Genomic DNA, 20716 nt, shown 5'->3' on the forward strand with positions numbered 1-20716 from the left:
CCACTCCTCATCATAGAGGCAATTTAATTTCAGTCGAAGGAAAGTCACAGGCCGTGTGCCTGCTATTTCCAAAGATTTGCGTTCTGTGAGTCACTCCCCACTGAGAGCACCAGATCATAGTTCCTCATATCCCTCAATCTGTTCTCTCTCCAGAAGGAGGTCTAATTATCTCGAACATATTTAGATTGTCCAGTGCCACTAGTTTATAAAAATATCTTCCTGTGAGCAGTTGTGCTGTTACATTTCATTGATAAGACAGTCTACACCACTAAACTCAAGACGCTGCAACACGATTGGCACAATTACCAAGATACATTAACTTAAGAAAATCTTATGAATAAAAAGAAACCTACTAGCTATTTGCTCCTTTTGAAACAAACCCTGGTAACATCTGAAAACATATTTCTTTAACTGTAGGTAATATAACAGAGCCAGCAGGGTTTCACAATACTGTAACAGGGTGCAGAATTAATTTTATTCTTGTTCAAAATTTCTTTCCTTGTTCTGTATATGGACTTTCAAAAGGCATTTGATAATGTACCACGTAATAGACTTGTAAGCAAAATTAAAGCCCGTGGGATTAAAGGGACAGTGGCAGCGTGGATACAAAATTGGCCAAGGGACAGAAAGCAGAGAGTAGTGATGAACGGTTGTTTTTCAGACTGGAGGGAAGTATACAGTGGTGTTCCCCAAGGGTCAGTCTGAGGATTATTGCTCTTTTTGTTATATATTAATGACCTGGACTTGGGTATACAGGATATAATTTCAAAGATGGCAGATAGGACGAAACTTGGGAATGTAGTAAACAATGTGGAGGATAGTAACGGACTTCAGGAGGACATAAACAGACTGGTGAAATGTGCAGACACATGGCAGATGAAATTTAACACGCAGAAGTGTGAAGTGATACATTCTGGTCAGAAGAATGAGGAGAGGCAATATAAATTAAATGATACAATTTTAAACGGGGTGCAGGAACAGGGAAACCTGGGGGAGTATTTACACAAATCTCTGAAGGTGGCAGGACAAATTGAGACGGCTGTTAAAAAAGCATGTGGGATCCTGGGCTTTATTAATAGAGGCATAGGGGTAATTTTAACACCCAAAGATGGGTGGGTCGTTAAAAATCCTCTGTTTTCAGAGCGGGACCGCATCCCGGTCCACCACGCCTACTTCCGGGTTTGGCGCAAACGCATTTGGGTGTGAGCGCACTTCTGACACCCAGAAGTCCCGCCGGCACTTAAAGCCAGTGGGACGATATTTAAAGGGCCAATTAAGATATTCAAACTACTAAAGGCTGTTAACTTTTTGTGTAGTGACACACACAAACCATTTTAACTTCTCCTGAACATGTCTCCCATGGCCTCTGAATCACACCACAGAAATGGAGAGTTGAAACGGCCCTCATTTGGACCTTTAAACCAGTGATTGACACATCTGAATAAAAGGTGAGTTTTTGCAGCAGGACACTCAGTTCTCTCAGACAAACCTTTGTCTGGGAGTTGTGTGTTTTTAGACTGAGATTTCTTGGTTGACACTCAGAATTCTTGTATTCACATATTTACCTACATTTTGGATTCCCTCAAACTGACGCCATCAGGATGGGGGGGGGGGGGGGGGGGGTGGGTGGGTGCAATGGATCTATTCAACAATACATCTGAGGAGGAGGCACATCACCATCCGCAGCAGGCGTGCAGTTTTGGGAGTTGCAAGTCCATAAGACAGAGGTGCGCCACAAGAACCTTCCGAAGAGCAGAGGGGACCAAAAGGAGGGGCCGATGTTGCAGGAGCCACTACCCACGAGAGGGTGTACAGGCAGAGGCTGAGCTTCCTGGACTCTCTGAGGAGCAGTGGCTACGCAGGCTCCGATTGAGTCGCCAGGTGGTTGCAGAATCTGCACGCTCCTTCATGCAGAGCTGCTCCCGGCTGGGTCTGCTGGCCATGCATTGCCAGTCGCAGTTTAAGTCACCACTCCCCTCAATTTATTTCCCTCCGGATCCTTCCAGAGCGCCACCAGTGACATCACCAGGATCTCTCAGTCGTTGGCACATAAGTGTATACGACAGGTGATGGATGGCTTGTTTGCCAGGGCATCCGACTAAGTCAACTTCCCCTGCGACGACATCAGCCAGACTGAGAGAGCAGTGTGTTTCCACTCTGGCTGGCTTCCCATGGGTGCAGGGTGCAATTGATTGCACACATGTAGCAATCCGAGAACCCGTACATGAACCAGGACTGTTCATCAACCGAAAGGGATATCACTCCATTAATGCGCAGCTGGTTTGCGACCACTGGAAGAGGTTTCTGCAGTTGTGTGCCAAATTCCATGGCAGCTGCCATGATTTCTTCATTTTGTGTGAGTCCAACATCCTAGTCTTCTTCTACGCACAAGACAGACTTAAGGGCTCTCTCCTTGGAGACAAGGGATACCCCCTGCAAATGTGGCTCATTACATCACTGAGAAACCCCACTAGTGAGGCACAGCAGCGGCACAATGACAGTAACATCACCACCAGGTCTGACACTGAACAAACCATTGGAATGCTCAAGATGCGCTTCAGGCGCCTGGATCGATCTAGGGGAATCCCTTCCGTACTCACCAGCAGAGGCAGTGGTAGGTTGCTCAGGTCCCTACCCTGACTGCTGAGATGCTCTCGGCCTACACCCTCTGGGTTTTGGAGCCCGTGAGGGCCCGGCCAAAGACTGCTCCACCTATACCTGTGCAGGGCCGACTCAGCCATTGGGAGAGGAGGCAGCATTGCAGGTCCTGGTTGAGGTGGGGGGCAACGGGTGAAACGTGGGAGCGCTTTCAGTGGAGTTCCCATTTCCACGTCCCCTCTTGCCATCATCCCTCTCCAGGGCCACATCACTCCTACCACTCTGCTGGACAACAGCTTGGAGCACATCTGTTACGCATTCGAAGGCCACTGCTAAAGTATCTGTCTGCCTGTTTAAGGCTGCAGACATGTTGGCATCGAGAGTCCGCACGGCCACTGTCATAGCCTGAATGGACTCATTTGTGAGCCGTGCTTGAAGCTCAATGGAGGCTGCCATTCTCTCCATCGCAGATCTCTACTATTGTGGCGTGTGCGTGGCACATCTTCCAGTACCTCAATCATTCTTCCGAGTTTCAGCATCTGCGTCCAACTGAACAGAGCTTGGAGAGGAGTGCGCCCCCTGACGCGGACTCTCCACAGCTGTCCCTGCCACCACATTTCGCTCGTGCTCACTTGAGAGTGGTGAATCACCAGGTGACAACCCAACTATCTGCCTAACAGGACCCACCGAAGTGTGAGTATCTGCGCTGGTGCATGGCTGGATATGATGTGACAGTGCACCCTCAGAGGCATGGAGCTCCTCTGAGGAATCGCCCTCGTGCACCTCTGCATCAATCCTTGAAGGCCTTGGAAGAGAACATAAAGCAATATTAAGAATCATTGCGGAAGTTAGTTTGCAATGAGCATACTGAGGTGTACAATGGATCAATCATTGATAACATCAATTCATGATGTGTGTGAAGGATGTTAAAGTTCTGTCACCAGACATTTGCTGGGTGCCAGTCTCAGCATCTCCGACAGCCAGGCATTCCACTGTGTGGCTGAGCTCCAAGGCCTCCTTCACCTTGGTCAGGGGCACTATTTGTGATGGGCCTCCTTCAGTCCTACACTCTCATGCATGTTGCGCTCTCTTCTACAAGGGGAGAAAGTACAAGCGTGTGAGTGAGTGAGGGTGACTGGGTCTCCTGATGGATGCATTGCTTTGGGTGAGGCTGCCCATGAAAGAGATGCATCAGAGGGTGAATATCAGACAGATTCATGACAATGCATCAGGATTGGGGTGAATGGGAGTGGTGGGTTCACAAATGGGGAGGTGAGGAAGTGCACAGAAAGTGAAGGTAAGTTGATAATGAGACTTAAGTGGGAGTGAGAAGTGATGTGATGGAGTAGGCTTGGCAAGACAGAGTGAGAGAGGGGGAAATGTACACCACAGGATGTAGGTGAATCAGTAACTGCACTCACTTTTCCTGACCTGGTTAGATCATTAAAGCGCTTCCTGCAGTGCACCCACGTCCTTGCGACGGTGCTCACCTCCTCTGCCATCTTGAGCCAGGCTTTCTTGTGGCAGAGGCGGGGCACTTCCTTCTATCCCCCCTCACACCAGCCAGTAGCAACTCAAGTCAGGAGTCAGTAAACCTGGGTGCTGGTTTTGTCCTTTGTTGCTCCATGTCTTTAAATTCCTCCTTTCTCCCTCAAAATCCATGGTTGCAATGTCCCTTTAAATACTCCAGCTCCTAGCACATCATTTGGGTGCGCAGTACGCCCACTGCATAGCTTGGAGATTCGAAACCCGGAAGTCATATTAAGGGCCTTCAATTGAGACACCACACGCAAAATTTTCCCGGGATTCCCACACGCGTATTCACCTCCCCCCGCCACCACCGCTGAGTTCCTGCCGGTATGTTAAAATTTACCCCATAGAGTACAAAAACAAGGAAGTTATGCTAAACCTTTATAAAACACTGGTTTGGCCTCAGCTGGACACCACACTTTAGGAAGGATGTCAAGGCCTTAGAGAGAGCGCAGACGAGATTTACTGGAAAGGTACCAGGGATGAAGGACTTCAGTTATGTGGAGAGACTGGAGAAGTTGGAGTTGTTCTCCTTAAAGCAGAGAAGGTTGAAATCATGAACGTTTTTGGTACAGCAAATATGGAGAAACTCTTTCCAGCAGCAGAAGGGTCAGTAACCAGAGGACACACATTTAAGGTGATTGGCAAAAGAACCAGAGGTGACACGAGCAAAATTTTTTTTATGCAGAGAGTTATGATGATCTGGAAAGTGCTGCCTGAAAGGGTGGTGGAAGCAGAATCAACAGTAACTTTCAAAAGAGAATTGGATAAATACTTGAAGGGAGAAAATTTACAGAGCTGTGGGGGAAAAAAGCAGGGGAATGGGACTAATTGGTTAGCTCTTTCAAAGAGCCGGCACAGCCACGAAGGGCCGAATTGCCTCTTTCTGTGCTGTAACATACTATGATTTTAAGGTCCTACACTCCAGAGGGTTGGCAAGCAAACTTCTCCCTGGCTTTTATCAATGTTTAAGTTACTGCTAGGAGGTGCAAAAGTGGTCCAAGTGACTTCCCTACTTCTCCTTCATGGGCTTATCTTGGCACCCATCTAATGAAATCAGGAACTGAGTGCAAAGAATTGTGGATGTGAACCTGCATCTTACCCTCACACTGATTCACCCACCTACCTACTATTTTGTATTTAATACAAAAAGAAAACCTATATTTTCAAAAGCTGTACACCTACCTTTCGTATCAGGACAACAAAATTACTTTATATACATATTAAAAAATTCTAGGTAATTTTCAATGTGGAATTGTCACATTTTGCATTGGACAATTCTTACCTTTTTTGTATTAAAATAACTATGTTTACCAATTTGTGACTATGAACTAGAATCTTAGTCTTCTGTGTAAGAAAGGATTTATTATATGAAAAGTGTAGATGAAGGGCGAAATAATTTTTTTAATATTTGTTCATGGAACGTGGGCGTCGCTGGCAAGGCCAGCATTTATTGCCCATCCCTAATTGCCCTTGAGAAGGTGGTGGTGAGCCGCCTTCTTCAACCGCTGCAGTCCGTGTGATGAAGGTTCTCCCTCAGTGCAGTTAGGAAGGGAGTTCCAGGATTGTGACCCAGTGACGATGAAGGAATGGCAATATATTTCCAAGGTGGGATGGTGTGTGACTTGGAGGGGAATGTGCAGGTGGTGCTGTTCCCATGTGCCTGCTGCCCTTGTGCTTCTAGGTGATAGAGGTCACGAGTTTGGGAGATGCTGTCGAAGAAGCCTTGGCGAGTTGCTGCAGTGCATCCTGTGGATGGTACACACTGCAGCCATGGTGCGCTGGTGGTGAAGGGAGTGAATGTTTAGGGTAGTGGATGGGGTGCCAATCAAGTGAGCTTCTTGAGTGTTGTTGGAGCTGCACTCATCCAGGCAAGTGGAGAGTATTCCATCACACTCTTGACTTGTGCCTTGTAGATGGTGGAAAAACTTTGGGGAGTCAGGAGGTGAGACACTCGCCGCAGAATACCCAGCCTCTGACCTGTGCTTGTAGCCACAGTATTTATATGGCTGGTCCAGTTAAGTTTTTGGTCAATGGTGACCCCCAGGATGTTGATGGTGGGGGATTTGGCGATGGTAATGCCGTTGACTGTCAAGGGGAGGTGGTTAGACTCTCTTTTGTTGGAGATGGTCATTGTCTGGCACGAATGTTACTTGTTACTTATGAGCCCAAGCCTGGATGTTGTCCAGGTCTTGCTGCATGCGGGCACGGACTGCTTCATTATCTGAGGGGTTGCAAATGGAACTTAACACTGTGCAATTGTCAGTAAACATCCCCATTTCTGACCTTATGATGGAGGGAAGGTCATTGATGAAGCAGCTGAAGATGGTTGGGCCAAGGACACTTCCCTGAGGAACTCAGGCAGCAGTGTCCTGGGGCTGAGATGATTAGCCTCCAACCAGCACTACAATCTTCCTTTGTGCTAGGTACGACTCCAGCCACTGGAGAGTTTTCCCCGATTCCCATTGACTTCAATTTTACTAGGGCTCCTTGGTGCCACACTCAGTCAAATGCTGCCTTGATGTCAAGGGCAGTCACTCTCACCTCACCTCTGGAATTCAGCTCTTTTGTCCATGTTTGGACCAAGGCTGTAATGAGGTCTGGAGCCGAGTGGTCCTGGTGGAATCCAAACTGAGCATCGGTGAGCAGGTTATTGGTGAGTAAGTGCCGCTTGATAGCACTGTCGACGACACCTCCCATCACTTTGCTGATGATTGAGAGTAGGCCGATGGGGCAGCAATTGGCCAGATTGGATTTCTCCTGCTTTTTGTGGACAGGACATACCTGGGCAATTTTCCACATTGTCGAGTGGATGCCAGTGTTGTAGCTGTACTGGAACAGTTTGGCTAGAGGCGCAGTTAGTTCTGGAGCACAAGTCTTCAGTATTACAACCGGAATTATGTTTGTAGAAACACATAATTAGTTCTTCAAGATACAAGTGATTTGATTTCAACAGAATTTTCTTTTTTTTTTTGAGTACATAATATTAACCTATACAAGTATGGGAGAAACATGATGATAAATGGTGAGGACTAGTCTCACCCTACAGAAGTGTACAGTCCTGTTAGGTGATTACAGAATCTCACTAACAATGGCTATAGAAAGTCTATGCTTCCGATAAGACATAACTGAATGAGTAAGTGTAGTGCAGGAGGCAACAGTGGGACTTAGAGAAAGAGAGAAAGATGCATAATCTTAGGATTGTGGTGACATACCTAATGAATTTAAAAAAGTCCAGCACTCTGGTTCTTATAAGAACCATATACCTTATTCAATCCTGTATGCTTTCTTTCAAGCTGGTTTCGCAGTCCAATCTCCACCTGTCACCATAATTTTTTATAGCAGTTGTGCACAAAGACTTCTGCCAGTGCAAACTAGCATCAGACTTGCAACTTCAATCTCATTAATGCTGGCTGACATTTATCTTTTTTTCTGGGTACCACTTTCCCTTCACTTACCACTTATCCAACCTAACAGGAACAATAATGCTTGGGAGCAACTGAACACCCAACCTGTACAGCAACTCAGGAAAGGCAAAATGGAAGACTGGCCCTATTACAAAGAACTGCTGCCTGAGTGAGTGTTAAAACTAACAAAATCCTGGATGTTGATTACTTTATAAGCGACTCTGGTTTTGCAGTTGTGGTATTCATCAGCAATGGATCCCTGTACTATTGCCTTTAAGGTACTCCCACAGCTGACTTAATTTAAATCACTTTGCACCCTATTACTGTGAAACCTGTCTGCCAACATTTGTGAAAATTAAAATGCTGAAAGCTACAGATATTGTTTTGTCTAGTTATCTTTAAAGCAATACTGCAAACTTATTCAAATTAACCTCTATTTACCTGCATCAAAAGGAACCCACCACCAATGGCTGTAGCTGCCAACTTGCCAATCTTCTGAAATACAAAGCCTGCACACCTGAAAGTTAGGAGATACAACAGCTCTAAATATTAATTTTAGTTTAGGCTCTCCTTCAAAAACACACTTTACTTAGATAAGTAATTTTCGACCTCAGTATTTGTAAGTTTATTTTCTCCCCATGCTTAGGGTTTCCTGATCCCTTTACACATTCCCAAACCAACAGTCAAGGCAGATTATCTGTTCAATATCCTGCCAATACTGCTTTGCGCCAAATGCTAGCTGTGCTAAATGTTGATTTCCATTCTGATTTTCCTTACCCAGGAGGAAGCACCACGCATCCATTCAGTAGCTAGGCCAGATTGCCAGCTGAAATTGGAATCACGCACCTTTTTTAAATGCATTGCTATTGAGGACCTCACACTTTGTGTTAATATTCTGCTTAAAACATCAACTATGAGCCACTAGTTCAGCAAAAGTGTGAACTCTAATCTTTTATCTTAAGTCACCAGAAACGTACAGAAGGATAAACTATAAAAGGACTGGTTGGTGCACTACCTTTCTTTTTGGGACTTCAATTCTGGCTGTAAGGAAACAGTGCAGGTATGAGTTTGCAGCACAAAACTGCTAAAAATTAGAAATGGCACTAAATTAGAAGTCTTGCTCATTGACAGTTATGAAAATCAAAAATGTCACAATAGGGTGCGCTCTTAGGAGGTTGGAGTTGAGATACATTTTTACTGCATTGTAGAGGGAGCTTTAATCCACATCTAATTTCATGGTATACCAGACCTGGGAAAGTATGGCGCTAATGGCCAGCGCAAAAAAAGAGCAAAAATTTTCATTTACATCTCTTGGTTAGATGGGTAAAAAATGTAAGCAGTCTAAATTTTATGAAAGATTGGAAACTTTGAACATTTCATGAAAAAATATACAGGTCAAGCTATACAAGAGCATTAGCTAAGAATTCCCTTATTCAACTTATTGATACAGTAGTTAATACTAAGCACTGTGTTTAAAAGTAGGTAACCTATGTGGCATGCATAACTAAACCAATGGAACAAATCTGGCATTATTCATTCATAAGTGAGAATAACAGTATGCATGAATGCATTCCACCAATGGGCTAATGGAAATATGCAGTACGTGTTCTAGCAGCAAAGCGTGCACACCAGAAGGTACCAGGGCCAACACCCTTGGAACTGTACTCCAGCTAGAACCAGTATCTTCTACAGAGGAACTGAAACAATTTTTAAAAAAAGTAACCACTCCTGTTAACACTAATGAAACTATTGTATAAACCTTACAGAACAATTTTGCTTATGCTAAGACGCACAGATAAGAACCACTGCTATTGAGATAAAAGAGGAAATGACAAAAGAAAAAGTTACATGAAATAGTCAATAAATAAAATTAAAGAGCACCCCTACTGCACCACTGTTATTTTTGTCCATTTCCCACAACAACACTCGATAGCAATCTCATTTGAAGGGATACTTTAGTGCAAACTGATGCTAAATTAGCAGCAGTTTTGTGTTATGGATTCAGGGACTGAGTTCAAACTACCCAAACTCATTTCATGTAGGACCTTAAGAGCCAGCAGAGTGAGGAGACTTTCATCCCATCAGTCTGAGCTAAATTCAAACCGAAATGCCAAAGCTGAAAGAACAGAGCATTGATCCACCGTGCAGCCCAGGATACTTTCATTAAAATATAACTTTTTAAAAAAAGCTACAAGTGTAGAACATTAGCACAGCGCCACTGGGGAATGTCATTTTAAAATCCATATGGTTTTTGACCATATAAAAATACTCTCAGTTGCTTCTATATGTGTGTGTGTGTGTTTGGGGGAGGGGAGGGAGAATTGTAATAGTAGTTTTGATGGTGTTAAATTTGACAACATACAATGGACTGCACACTCACCAGCCAGTTACACCACCCATCATTAATTGAGTAGCTACAGAATATTTCTCTGCAACTGGTCCAGAATTCTGTCCAAAAACACGACTCCACCACCCATGTCGTCCTGAATACCCTGTTAGATCTACTACCTCATAGGACTCGTCATCACTGTTTTGACCTAAGGAAAGTGAACAGTACAAACAATGGTTTATTTTTCTACTGCACAATAGAAGCTCTTATTAGAAACAGGAGGTACAACAAAGAGGAGATGATGGTAGGAATAATATTGTTTTCAGTTAGAAGTTAGGAGGAGAAAATCAGCCTAGGTTTCCATCCCCAATGCTGGTACTGTAATTACAGAGAACAAAGATAATACTAGCAGCTGTGGCTAATATCAGATATGCACTATATAGAATAGTGTGTTATTGCACTTATCCACTCCACTATTAGGGTCAAGGAACAGCTTTCTTCCTCCAAAATCAAGTTCTGGGGGTTCCTGATGGCTTAGTGAGTTCACCAAGATTTGATCCCCTGTCTGCATTAACTGATCTCAGCCAGGGCAAGACTAGGGATGCTACAGATAGTCTCAGTGCCTTTGGTTAGGGAAGGGAAAATTATCCAGGGTTTCTGCTCCTAAATCTATCTGTAACCACTGCTTGAAGTGTGCACATGGAAATGAGTCAAGCACAGAATCAGGCTTGATCATGCCCCCTACAGCTGTGAGACTGTACTCTAGAAGGAGTTGACGCCTTCAGAAGAGAAGCAAGAAAATATATTTAAAAAGACAGGATTGGTGATGAGAGGATTGAGCTCAGCTGCAATGTTTCCTACTGTCAAATAACCTGCTGACATTCACCATCAAAGGGCTAACACATAAATAATGGTCATGTGGACAAGGTGCCAGAGGGCACCCAATGCCCATGCAAATGTACCAAGGAGCCAATTCTATTTGAAAGGGTGGGGTGAGAATTGATGAGAACATTTAAAAACATTTAGTGGTTTATGTCCCAAGAATTTTGTGAATTTAATCAGTCAGATAAAGGCGAAACTTTTTCCTTTAGTATAGAAATCATAGCAGTGTCATAGTTTACAATACGTGAATGTGAAAGAAGAAATATAGCTACTTGTTATTTTTTCCACTCCCCAAAATGGCACACTGCACAGTAGGATCAGAAAGTATTTGGATTCCCATCTGTTGTATAAAGATGAAGGTCAATATTACAATCCAAAAAAAAGGATCAAGGTTTCTAAATATTTTAAAGGAGAAGGCACTGAGCAAACATTTTTCTTTCAAGTTTCAGCTTAGCTCAATGGCAGCACTCTGCCTCTTAAGGTTTTGTGTTCAAGCCCCACTAGATGGACATTTCACTGCAGTACTGAGGGAGTGCTGTGTTGTTGGAGATGTTGGGCCAGATATTACGAGGGAGGCGGGTTGCCAGTGGGAGGTCTACTGGGCGCGTGGGTAACCCGCCCAGTAAAATCGGTGAGTTCCCCACGCGATCGTAAGTAAATTGAAGCCACTTACCTTGGCTTCCGGGTTTTGCGCTGAAAAGCTGCGCAGCGGGCGGACTGCACACCCGCATCATAGGCTGTCAGCTGGAGGAGCCCTATTTAAAGGGGCAGTCCTCCACTGACTGATGATGCAGAAAGGAGCCAAAATTACAGCATGGAGCAGCCCAGGGAGAAGGCTGCTCCCAGATTTAATGATGCCTCACTCCAGGTCCTATTGGATGGGGTGAGGAGGTGGTGGGGGGGAGGGGGGGGGGGGGGAGGACAGAAATCTTCTCCCCGGCAGACAGGAGGAAGTGGCCTGCCTCTGCCACCACGAAGGCCTGGCTCAAGGTGGCAGAGGAGGTCACCAGCACCACCAACATATCACGCACCTGCATACAGTGCAGGAGGCGCTTCAATGACCTTAGTAGGTCAGCCGAAGTGAGTACACTTACTCATTCCCCTACACTCTGTCTGCCACATCACCGCCCCCACCTCACATCTCCTTCTGCACTGCCAACACTACTCTATCACATCACTCCTCACACCCACTCAAAGTTCATCCTCATCTTACCTGCACTTCCTCACCTCCCCAGTACTCATCCCACCACTACCACTCAACCCAATCCTCATACCATCTCATGGCTCTGTCTCATACTCACCCTCTCATGCATCTCTTTCACGGTCAGCCTCACCCCACCTGCCACTATCTGTGCTGCAGCCATAGGGCATGCATCGCGTATGTGTAGTAGGAAGCGTAAGGCAAACGTGGCGTGAGCACGAAGGGGATGCACAAGGGTGTTTGAGGGTTTATCATGGTTTTTACTTATATTTGATTTCTGATCAACTCACATTACATATTATATTGTCACTACTACTGCCACATCTTGGTCATTCTTGGCTGGCTTGTGCAATAATGCCCTTTCATGAGGTTCTCCATGAACACCCTTGATGCCACCCATTGGGTCATCCTACATTGGGTGTATGTGTAGTTGCATGACTACTTTGTGCAGGTGCTTGTTGCACAGCACTGTGTTGTGGAGCTCCACTTGGCGGAGGTGGACGGCATGCCTGGCGAGGCTGGTGATGTTGCTCGTCCTCCAATGGAGTGATGAATGCAGCAATGGACCCTCCCCCTCCATCCTGACGGTGTGAGTGTGAGGGGGTCCACAAAGTAGGTAAATGTGTTTGGACAGCAGAGTTTAGGGTATGATTTAATAATTTGGAGTGTGGAGACAACGGTGTGGCAGGCAAAACTGTCTGAGGTGACAGAGTGCCCTGCTGCAATGAATGAGGGTTTACCCCGCACCTGTTAAATGGACCTTTGCAGCTGCCACTGGCTGCAACACGTCTGTTTAAACAGGGAGTGTTTCCCCCGGCATGGGAAACACGCTCTGGGTAGTCCAAAATCCGAATCCTCCTAAAATCTCCAACTAATGAGGTCTGTCAATTACCTCAAGTACCCAGATAATGATCTTAAGTGGGACCCTGCTGGCTTTAATTGCCGGTGGGAGTCCTGCATGCAGGGGCTGCGCGCGCACCGATTCACGTCATTGGAGAACCAGGCTCCGGACCCGCTCTGGGAATCCCCAATTTTAGGAGCCACAAGTGCACCCGCTTGGCCATCCGAAAATTGATCTCGTTGTCTTTCAAATGAGAAGTTAAGCCAAAGCCCCACCTGCTCATTCAGGTGGCTACAATCAAACAGAACATTCCCCATGCTTCCATATACTCAAGTACAAACTCTGTAGTACAGGTGGTGAAGCCACTAGTTTTAGTTACTACTTTTGTTGGTGTGACACTACAATTTGTCCGTGGTTCAGTGCCCCAAACTTGGTCATTTCTGTTTGAAGACTTGAAAAACCATGAGGCGCTCTGCATTTTAAACCATATCCTCTTTTTCTAAAAAAAAATATAGAATTATTGCTTACAAATCCTGTTGTCCTTATATCCCATCAGGCCTCATTTCATACACCAGGCTCACTGTTGACAGCTGAACTATCAATACTTACAGCTCAGAATTCAGATGTAATAATTCAATAATCACTCATAAAAATAAGGCCTGAAAATACATATTTAGTACTTTCAAACTGATCTACTATGAACCATGCACCATCTTCCGCTAGCAGTACTCAGCCAAGGGACTCTAGTAATCAAGCTCAAATCTAATCACAAACGTACTGGCAGCAACAAAAAATGTTACTAAGCCATTCAGAAAGGCTACATAACAAAGAAGAATCTGATACAATGCAAAATGGGTAAAACTAAAGGACACTTAAAAAAAGTCACGTGAAAGATAGTAAAAGGTGATTATGAACTAAAATACATTGTTTTAAAGATCAAAATAGAGCAAAAGAAAATGTTAATGGGAATACAGGAATTTTAAAAATTGGGAAATCAACATAAAAAAATAGAAATTGAGGGAGGATTAGAAGGGGAAGCTAGATAAACACATGGGGGAAAAAAGAATGGAAAGATATGCAGATAGGGTTGGATGAAGGAAGGAGGAGGCTCATGTGGAGCATAAACACTGGCATGGACCTGTGGGACTGAATGGCCTGTTTCTGTGCTATACATTCTATGTGATTTTTGTAAGAAAAAGAATAAAACCATAGCAGAAAACTGAACCAGTAAATATTACAATAGCGAAAGAATTTGAAAAGTAAAAGGACATAATAGGAATCAGAAAACAAAGGAAAAAGTTAATAGAAATGATAAAAAATTTGAAGAAAAATGAAGGGGGAAAATCTTAAGTTCTTTGAACTGATGTCAATGAAAATTTTTGAGAGATTCTGAGCAAGGAGTTGAAGATTACTAAAACGGACCTTGCTGAGGCAAAATAAGAGGATAGAAAATGTGGGCAACAGAAATATTAGTTGGATTGAAACACCTTTGGAAGCAATAATAATGTCAAAGTTCAGTCCTGCTACTGATACTCACGCAGACATAGGATTGCTAAGTGAATGCAGAGCTGCATAAAACATAGCCATATCTCAAATTAATGAGCACAAAGAAAGTAGATGTTGTACATGTTAAACTTACTGGCAAAGGATCCATTTTGCCACAAAAAGGGTGCACTACCACCACCACACAGGCAGACCTGAACAGATGGAGCAGTCTGCCTTTTACACTGTTGAGGAGAGTAAGTACAATAAAAATGAACATGCTTCCCAGCATCCTTTTCTCTCTCAGATCTTGCATGTCTGTTCCCAGCACAGGAGTACTGTACCTATAGTCCACTATCATTGGCTGAAAGAATGGGCTATGATCTACGAGGCCCTCTTTCTTGGGGTTGAATCTGTACTCTTACCACCAATTTCATCTCCCTCCCTGGCTACTGTCTCAGATTGAATCAGACAGTTCACAACCTCAGCATCCTATTCTACTCCAAGGTGAGCTTACAATTCCATACCCTCTCTATCACAAAGACCCCTTACTTCCACCTCTGCAACGTTGTCTGCATCCACCCCTGCTGCTGAAACTCCCCTCCACGCCTTTGTCACTTTGAGTCTCAACTATTTCAGTGCTCTCCTTGCCAGCATCCTAACTGCCATGATCTGTAAACTTCAGCTCAACTCTGCTTCCCATATCCCATCCCTCAACAGGTCCATCTCACCCATCACTCCTATCCTTGCTGACCTATATTAGCTCCTGGTCCCCCATTGGCTCCAATATAAACTGCTCATCCTTGTGTTTAAATCCCTTCATGGTCTTGCCCTTTTCTATCACTGTAACCTTCTCTAGCCCTACAACCATGCCCCCCCCCCCAACAACAACTTTCTTTTCTTCCAACTCTTGCCCCTTAGGCATCCCTCCTTTCCTTTGCCCCATAACTGGTGGCTATACCTTCAACCGCCTTGGCCCCATGCTCTGGAATTTCCTCCTAACCTCCCTCCCTTCCTTTCGGAATATCCTTAAAATCCATCTTTTTGACCAAGCTTTTGGTCATCCTTCCTAATATCTTATTTCTTTGGCTTGGCATCAATTGTTGTCTGATTATGCCTGTGTGAAGCGCCTCGTGATATTTTACTATGCTAAAGGCACTATATAAATGCAAGTTGTTGTCATTTTAAGGTGACAATCACCAATTTTGGCATAAAAATGTGATCTTTACATACCTGCCTTAAAATACACTTCAATATGTTTAAGTGTGTTGTAAACCATATTTTGTTAATCGCTCTGAAGTTGCTGAATATGCCATTTGTTCCACAGCAGGTAAACCTATATAACTTTTTCTAAAAATTTGAGAACCCAAGATGAACAGCTATAGTCCATAATGCAAAACAAAGGAAGAGAAGACAAGATACAATAGGTAGCAGAGAATAGGCTTGGGTTTTAAAAAAGTTAGATTGTAGGAGGAAGAAAGTCCTTACCTAAGGAGGGATATACTTACCTTAGATGCGTTGCAAGGTTCACTAGATTGATTCCTGGGATAAGAGGGTTGTCTTATGAGGACAGATTGAGTAGAATGGGCCTATACTATCTGGAGTTTAGAAGAATGAGAGGTGATCTCATTGAAATCTATAAGGTTCTAAGAGGGCTTGACAGGGTACATGCTGAGAGGATGCTTCCCCTGGCTGGAGAGTCTAGAACTAAAGGACATAGTCTCAGGATAAGGGGTCAGACATTTAGGTCTGAGATATGGAAGAATTCCTTCGCTCAGAGGGTTGTGAATGTTTAGAATTCTCTACCTCAGAGGGTTGTGGATGCTCAGTCGTTGAGTATATTCAAGGCTGAGATCGATAGATTTTTGGACTCTAGGGGAATCAAGGGATATGGGGATTGGGTGGGAAAGTGGAGTTGAGGTTGAAGATCAGCCATGATCTTATTGAATGGTGGAGCAGACTCGAGGGGCCGTTTGGCCTACTCCTGCTCCTATTTCTTATGAAACTATAGAGGGAGTTAAGGAGTTCCACAGTTTTGCGGTCCTGAAAAAACTATAGTTTAGGGAATTGTGGGATAAGCTTCATTTCTACACGGAGAAAAGATCTAGAGAAGAGAAAGAGCACGTAGGATAGCGCATTTGGCACTCGGAATGAAAATGCAACGAAAATATCACATGGCTTCCTTCCTTCACTGAGCAAACATCACATTCAATCGACAACTTTCTGTACCATATCCTCCAGGTTTCCAATCGTCAGACTGATCATAATCCACTGGAGATTTTACACTGGGTTACTCTCAATTGTAAGGGTTGCATATCACATTAAATTGTTGCCCATTTCATGTCTATTTCTGTAATATATTTTAAATCAGAAACTCTTCTGATGTAATTTTGACACCATGACGTCTACCGGTGGAGATATGACTTTTATTACTTTTTTTCATAGCAATTATATATGAGCGAGGGGTCAGAGATGTGCAAGCCATGAGCTCAATGAAAATATCTTTAAAAAGCGCTAAATAGCATCTTTAATACATTATAACTAAAACAAAAATACGCAACTACTTAATGGCAAGGATCAGACAGAAAGCAGACATGTTCCTCCAACCGTCACAACAAACGAGTCCGGTCGGACGCCGCTGCAGTTGTGATCCCGCACTTTCTCCACACTCAATCGGACCGTGCTCGGCGACTCCGCACAAGCCCCTTTGCACAGAAATAAACGGAGAGAATTAAACAGAATTGAACAGTGCGGGCTCACTCGCCGCTTCTATCCCTACTTACCTCCGCGCTCCGCCATACTGCAGCTGGTCTTAACGTTGATAAATATCTCCAGCTCCTAACCCGGAAACACATCCTGTGTGGGGTCAGAATGACGGGCCGGGCGCCATGGTGATGGGGCTGGAGGGTAGCTGGACAGGCACGGCGCCAGTGGCGCGTTAGCTCGCAGATATAAAAAAGTACATTCCTGCTGGAAAATACGTATAAATGGTTATTATTAAACTCCCATGTTTTCCACGAAGCTACTTTTGGACCTGGTTCTAGTGAGTTTGTGTGACAGGCCAGGGTGGGGTTATACGTAAAGGAGTAACTACCTCCCCTTAAGGTTACGCGTACCCGGGCGGGGCCGTGTGTCTCGCCCTTGTCAGTGGAACAGCAACCGCTACTGCTCAGAAATCGTGGACAAATCGACAAGAAATGAATGAACTTAGCAAACCTGATTCATCGCAAATGAAACTCATTTATTTCGATTGAAAAGTATCAGCATTATCTTGCTCTCAAGAAGAAATGCCTATTTAACCTATTCTTAAATGTTCACATGGTCTCTGCTTCAATGACTAACTCTGGTGTGTATATATAGGGTTGCCAACCCTTCCGGATTGTCCAGGACTCTCCCAGAATGGGGCGTGAATCTCCTGAGAACTTTGCCCTTTAAATTTCTCGCCATAGCAGCTTTGCTCCGTGACTTCACCCTCCGCTACTACTTAATAATAAGCCCATTGGTACACAAATACACGGGGCCATGAAATGCTTTCATAAATAAGATGGATCACATTTTTGCATAAGTAACAATCTTTGCCACAGATTACTGTGCTCTTGTGGATAAGTACATTTTTGAAAATCATTTTTCCAGTTGATTTTTTAACTCGTCATAAGAACACGTACTCCCTTTTATAAAAACCTTTTTCGCTTTCTCCGTATAATCTTCCAAGTTGCAGCAGGAGATTGGGAGAACCTCCATGGAAATTCCAGGTGACCGTTGTTGGCTGCTGTTTTAATTTGGGCTTTTCAAAAACTATTTTCTCACTCAAATGAATTGATAGTCTGCATGCCGAGGATAATAAAATTTTGATTTGAACACTTGGTTTTGGTTTGTTTGGTTTTTAGTTGTTAAGCACACCCCACACCCCCCCCCCCCTTCTTATAAAAGGGGGGCCTAATTTAGAGAAAAAAAAGAAAAATAGTCTGCATGCCTTATGAAATTAAATTTGCATTTTTTTTGCTTTCTTCCTTGCAGAATTAATCAATCTAACAATTGACTCTGATTGAATAGAATAGAAGAACATCAAAAGATCTTCTGGTTAGAAGACCTTAAATTATTTGACGACAGGGCTGTCAATCAGTTGTGATCAAAACAACAACAATGTGTACACTTATCAACATAATTTCAGAACGCTTGTGCTGTGCTGCCATTGAGAGCCTTCAGTGACAGCAGCATATATTAATCCCGAAAAGATCGTCTGTGCAACCCGTGTTGAGTACAGACAAGGCCTATTTCTGGGATTTTCCAACCCTACCACACCCATTGTGCAAATACAACTTGCACATTGCATTTCAATATTTACCTTATGTAAACACAATGTAGTAATCTGGAAAACTCACGGCGCTACCTACAGGCGTAACAGGCAATTACACATGTAATTGGGGTGTGGACACAATTAACATTACAAGTCCATAAACAATGTTGACAGGAGACAGGCTATCCTCAATTAAAAAATTAAATATAGATAGATTACTGAGTATGAGCACTGATTGTACTGCTCTGCTACGTTTTTTTTTTCCCCTGGAAATAGGAAGGCATTGGCCCACAGTGGACCAAACAACATCCAACGGTGCACTTTAGGAACAGGCAGACTATTAGACTGAGAGAGGTGAACAAAGGAAAATGATTGATGGGAACAGGGAGCAATGCGAACTAAAAATGGGCTGGCAGAGAGCCAGCACCACATTTGAAGAGCTGTGGGGTGGAAGTGGGCTTTGAGGCAGATCGCAACACAGCAGTGGTGGAGAAAGGGCCGAGGTCCAGGGAAGCAAGGAGAAGCGCTGATCTGGAAAAGACCGATAGATAAGCAAGAGCCAGCACTGTGCAGAGAACCTAGAAGAAAGGTTAATCATAAACAAAAAAAAAAAATCACATACTGGATTTAATATATTACTAGTTGATTTCCTGTAGCATTGCGAGTGGGGTCAAGACCAGGGGAGCGAAATTGGACCCTGCCGCGCCTGTTTTTCGGGTGCAGCACGGGGGAAAGGTGTGACTCCACTGCTCCTTCTGGCTCCACAGCAGTACTGCGGGTACTATCGGCCGCTGCTTGCCCCCACTTTCATTTCCCTTTCCCCCATCCCCAGATCTGTCTGAGGGCTGCTGTCAATGTCACAGCTAGCCTGAACTGGTCTCTGTAAAACTGGAAAGCTCCACTGGGACGCCGGTTGCCGTCCGCAGCTCACTGGGGTGATGAGGCCCGAGGCTGTTTCTGACGATCCTTGGTCCTCTGGCTTCTTGCACGCGCCGATCATTTTGTGTCCGATAATGCTCCTGTGAAGTGTCTTGGGCTGTTTTACTACGATAAAGGCATTATATAAATGCCAGTTGTTGTTGATGGGAGGGGCAGGGTCGAGCAGCACTAAGGGGGAAAAGATAAAAAGGGGCAAATAAAGACCATTTTGTGTCTCTGGAACAGTAAATAAACACATCACTGCTTTAGTAAATGCATCACAAATTAAAAAAAACCCTAGCATGCATATTATAAGATTTACCTCACAGCATTCAAAAAAAAAATCATGATTTATGCCGTTTCCATGTATTGCAGAAGTTCTGCTCTGCCAGTGGAAGTTTGCCAGTGAGGACTTCCCTGCCACCTAGTTGTTACCAAAGGAAAGGGACTTGCATTTATATAGCAGTTTTCACATCCTCAGGGCATCCCAAAGCACTTTACAGCGAATGAAGTACTTCTTAAACTGTAGTCATTGTTGTAACATAGGGAAATACAGGAGGCAATTTGTGCACAGCAAGGTCCCACAAACAGCAATGAGATAAATGAGCAGATAATCTGTTTTAGTGGTGTTAGTTGAGGGATAAATATTGGCCAAGGCACTGAAGAGAACCCCCTGCTCATCAAATAATGCCATGGGATCTTTTATGTGCATCTGAGGGGGCAGACAGGGCCTCAGTTTAACGTCTCATCTGAAAGATGGCACCTCTGACAGTGCAGCACTCCCTCAGTACTCTGCTGAAGTGTCAGCCTGGATTAAGTGCTCAAGTCTTTCGAGTGGAGCTTGAACCCACGACCTACCAAGCCGAGGCTGGACTAGTTTTCGATCAGCTAAGGTCATAGTAGAATCTTCAGATTTCACAAATCCTGAGGCTGTGGAAAGTGCTATAAAAATGCAAGTTCTTTTCTAAAATATCTAGACTAAGAGGGGCTATCCACTGACTCTTGCTGGAAAACATGTTTGGACATTGCATGAGGACAAGGTAAGGCTAGATTGTAATGCTCAATTACTGACTATGTCTAGATTTACACATGAAAATTGGGTACTTTTGAGAGATACTGAAACAGTACCTTCATGAGGTAATTCCAGGAGTACAAATACTACACTTCAATAACTTGCATTTATAGAACGCCTTTAACATCAAAAATGTCCCAAGGTCCTTTGAGGGGGTAA

The 20716-nt window shown here is 44.1% G+C and overlaps 1 protein-coding gene across 1 annotated transcript in view; it reads right to left on the bottom strand.

Moving 5' to 3' along the window:
- fundc1 (FUN14 domain containing 1) overlaps window positions 1-17356 on the bottom strand; it is a 28873-nt gene extending 11517 nt beyond the window's left edge. Inside the window, exons 1-3 of the mRNA XM_067992900.1 lie at window positions 17054-17356; window positions 9916-10072; window positions 7977-8052 (exon numbers count right to left, since the gene is read on the bottom strand). Of these exons, the coding sequence (XP_067849001.1) occupies window positions 7977-8052; window positions 9916-10072; window positions 17054-17069 (249 nt within the window). The 5' untranslated portion in view covers window positions 17070-17356. The remainder of the gene's footprint in view (window positions 1-7976; window positions 8053-9915; window positions 10073-17053) is intronic.
- Window positions 17357-20716: the final 3360 nt, after the last annotated feature.

Source organism: Heptranchias perlo, chromosome 11, assembly GCF_035084215.1.
Source record: "Heptranchias perlo isolate sHepPer1 chromosome 11, sHepPer1.hap1, whole genome shotgun sequence".
NCBI classification, from domain to species: domain Eukaryota; kingdom Metazoa; phylum Chordata; class Chondrichthyes; order Hexanchiformes; family Hexanchidae; genus Heptranchias; species Heptranchias perlo.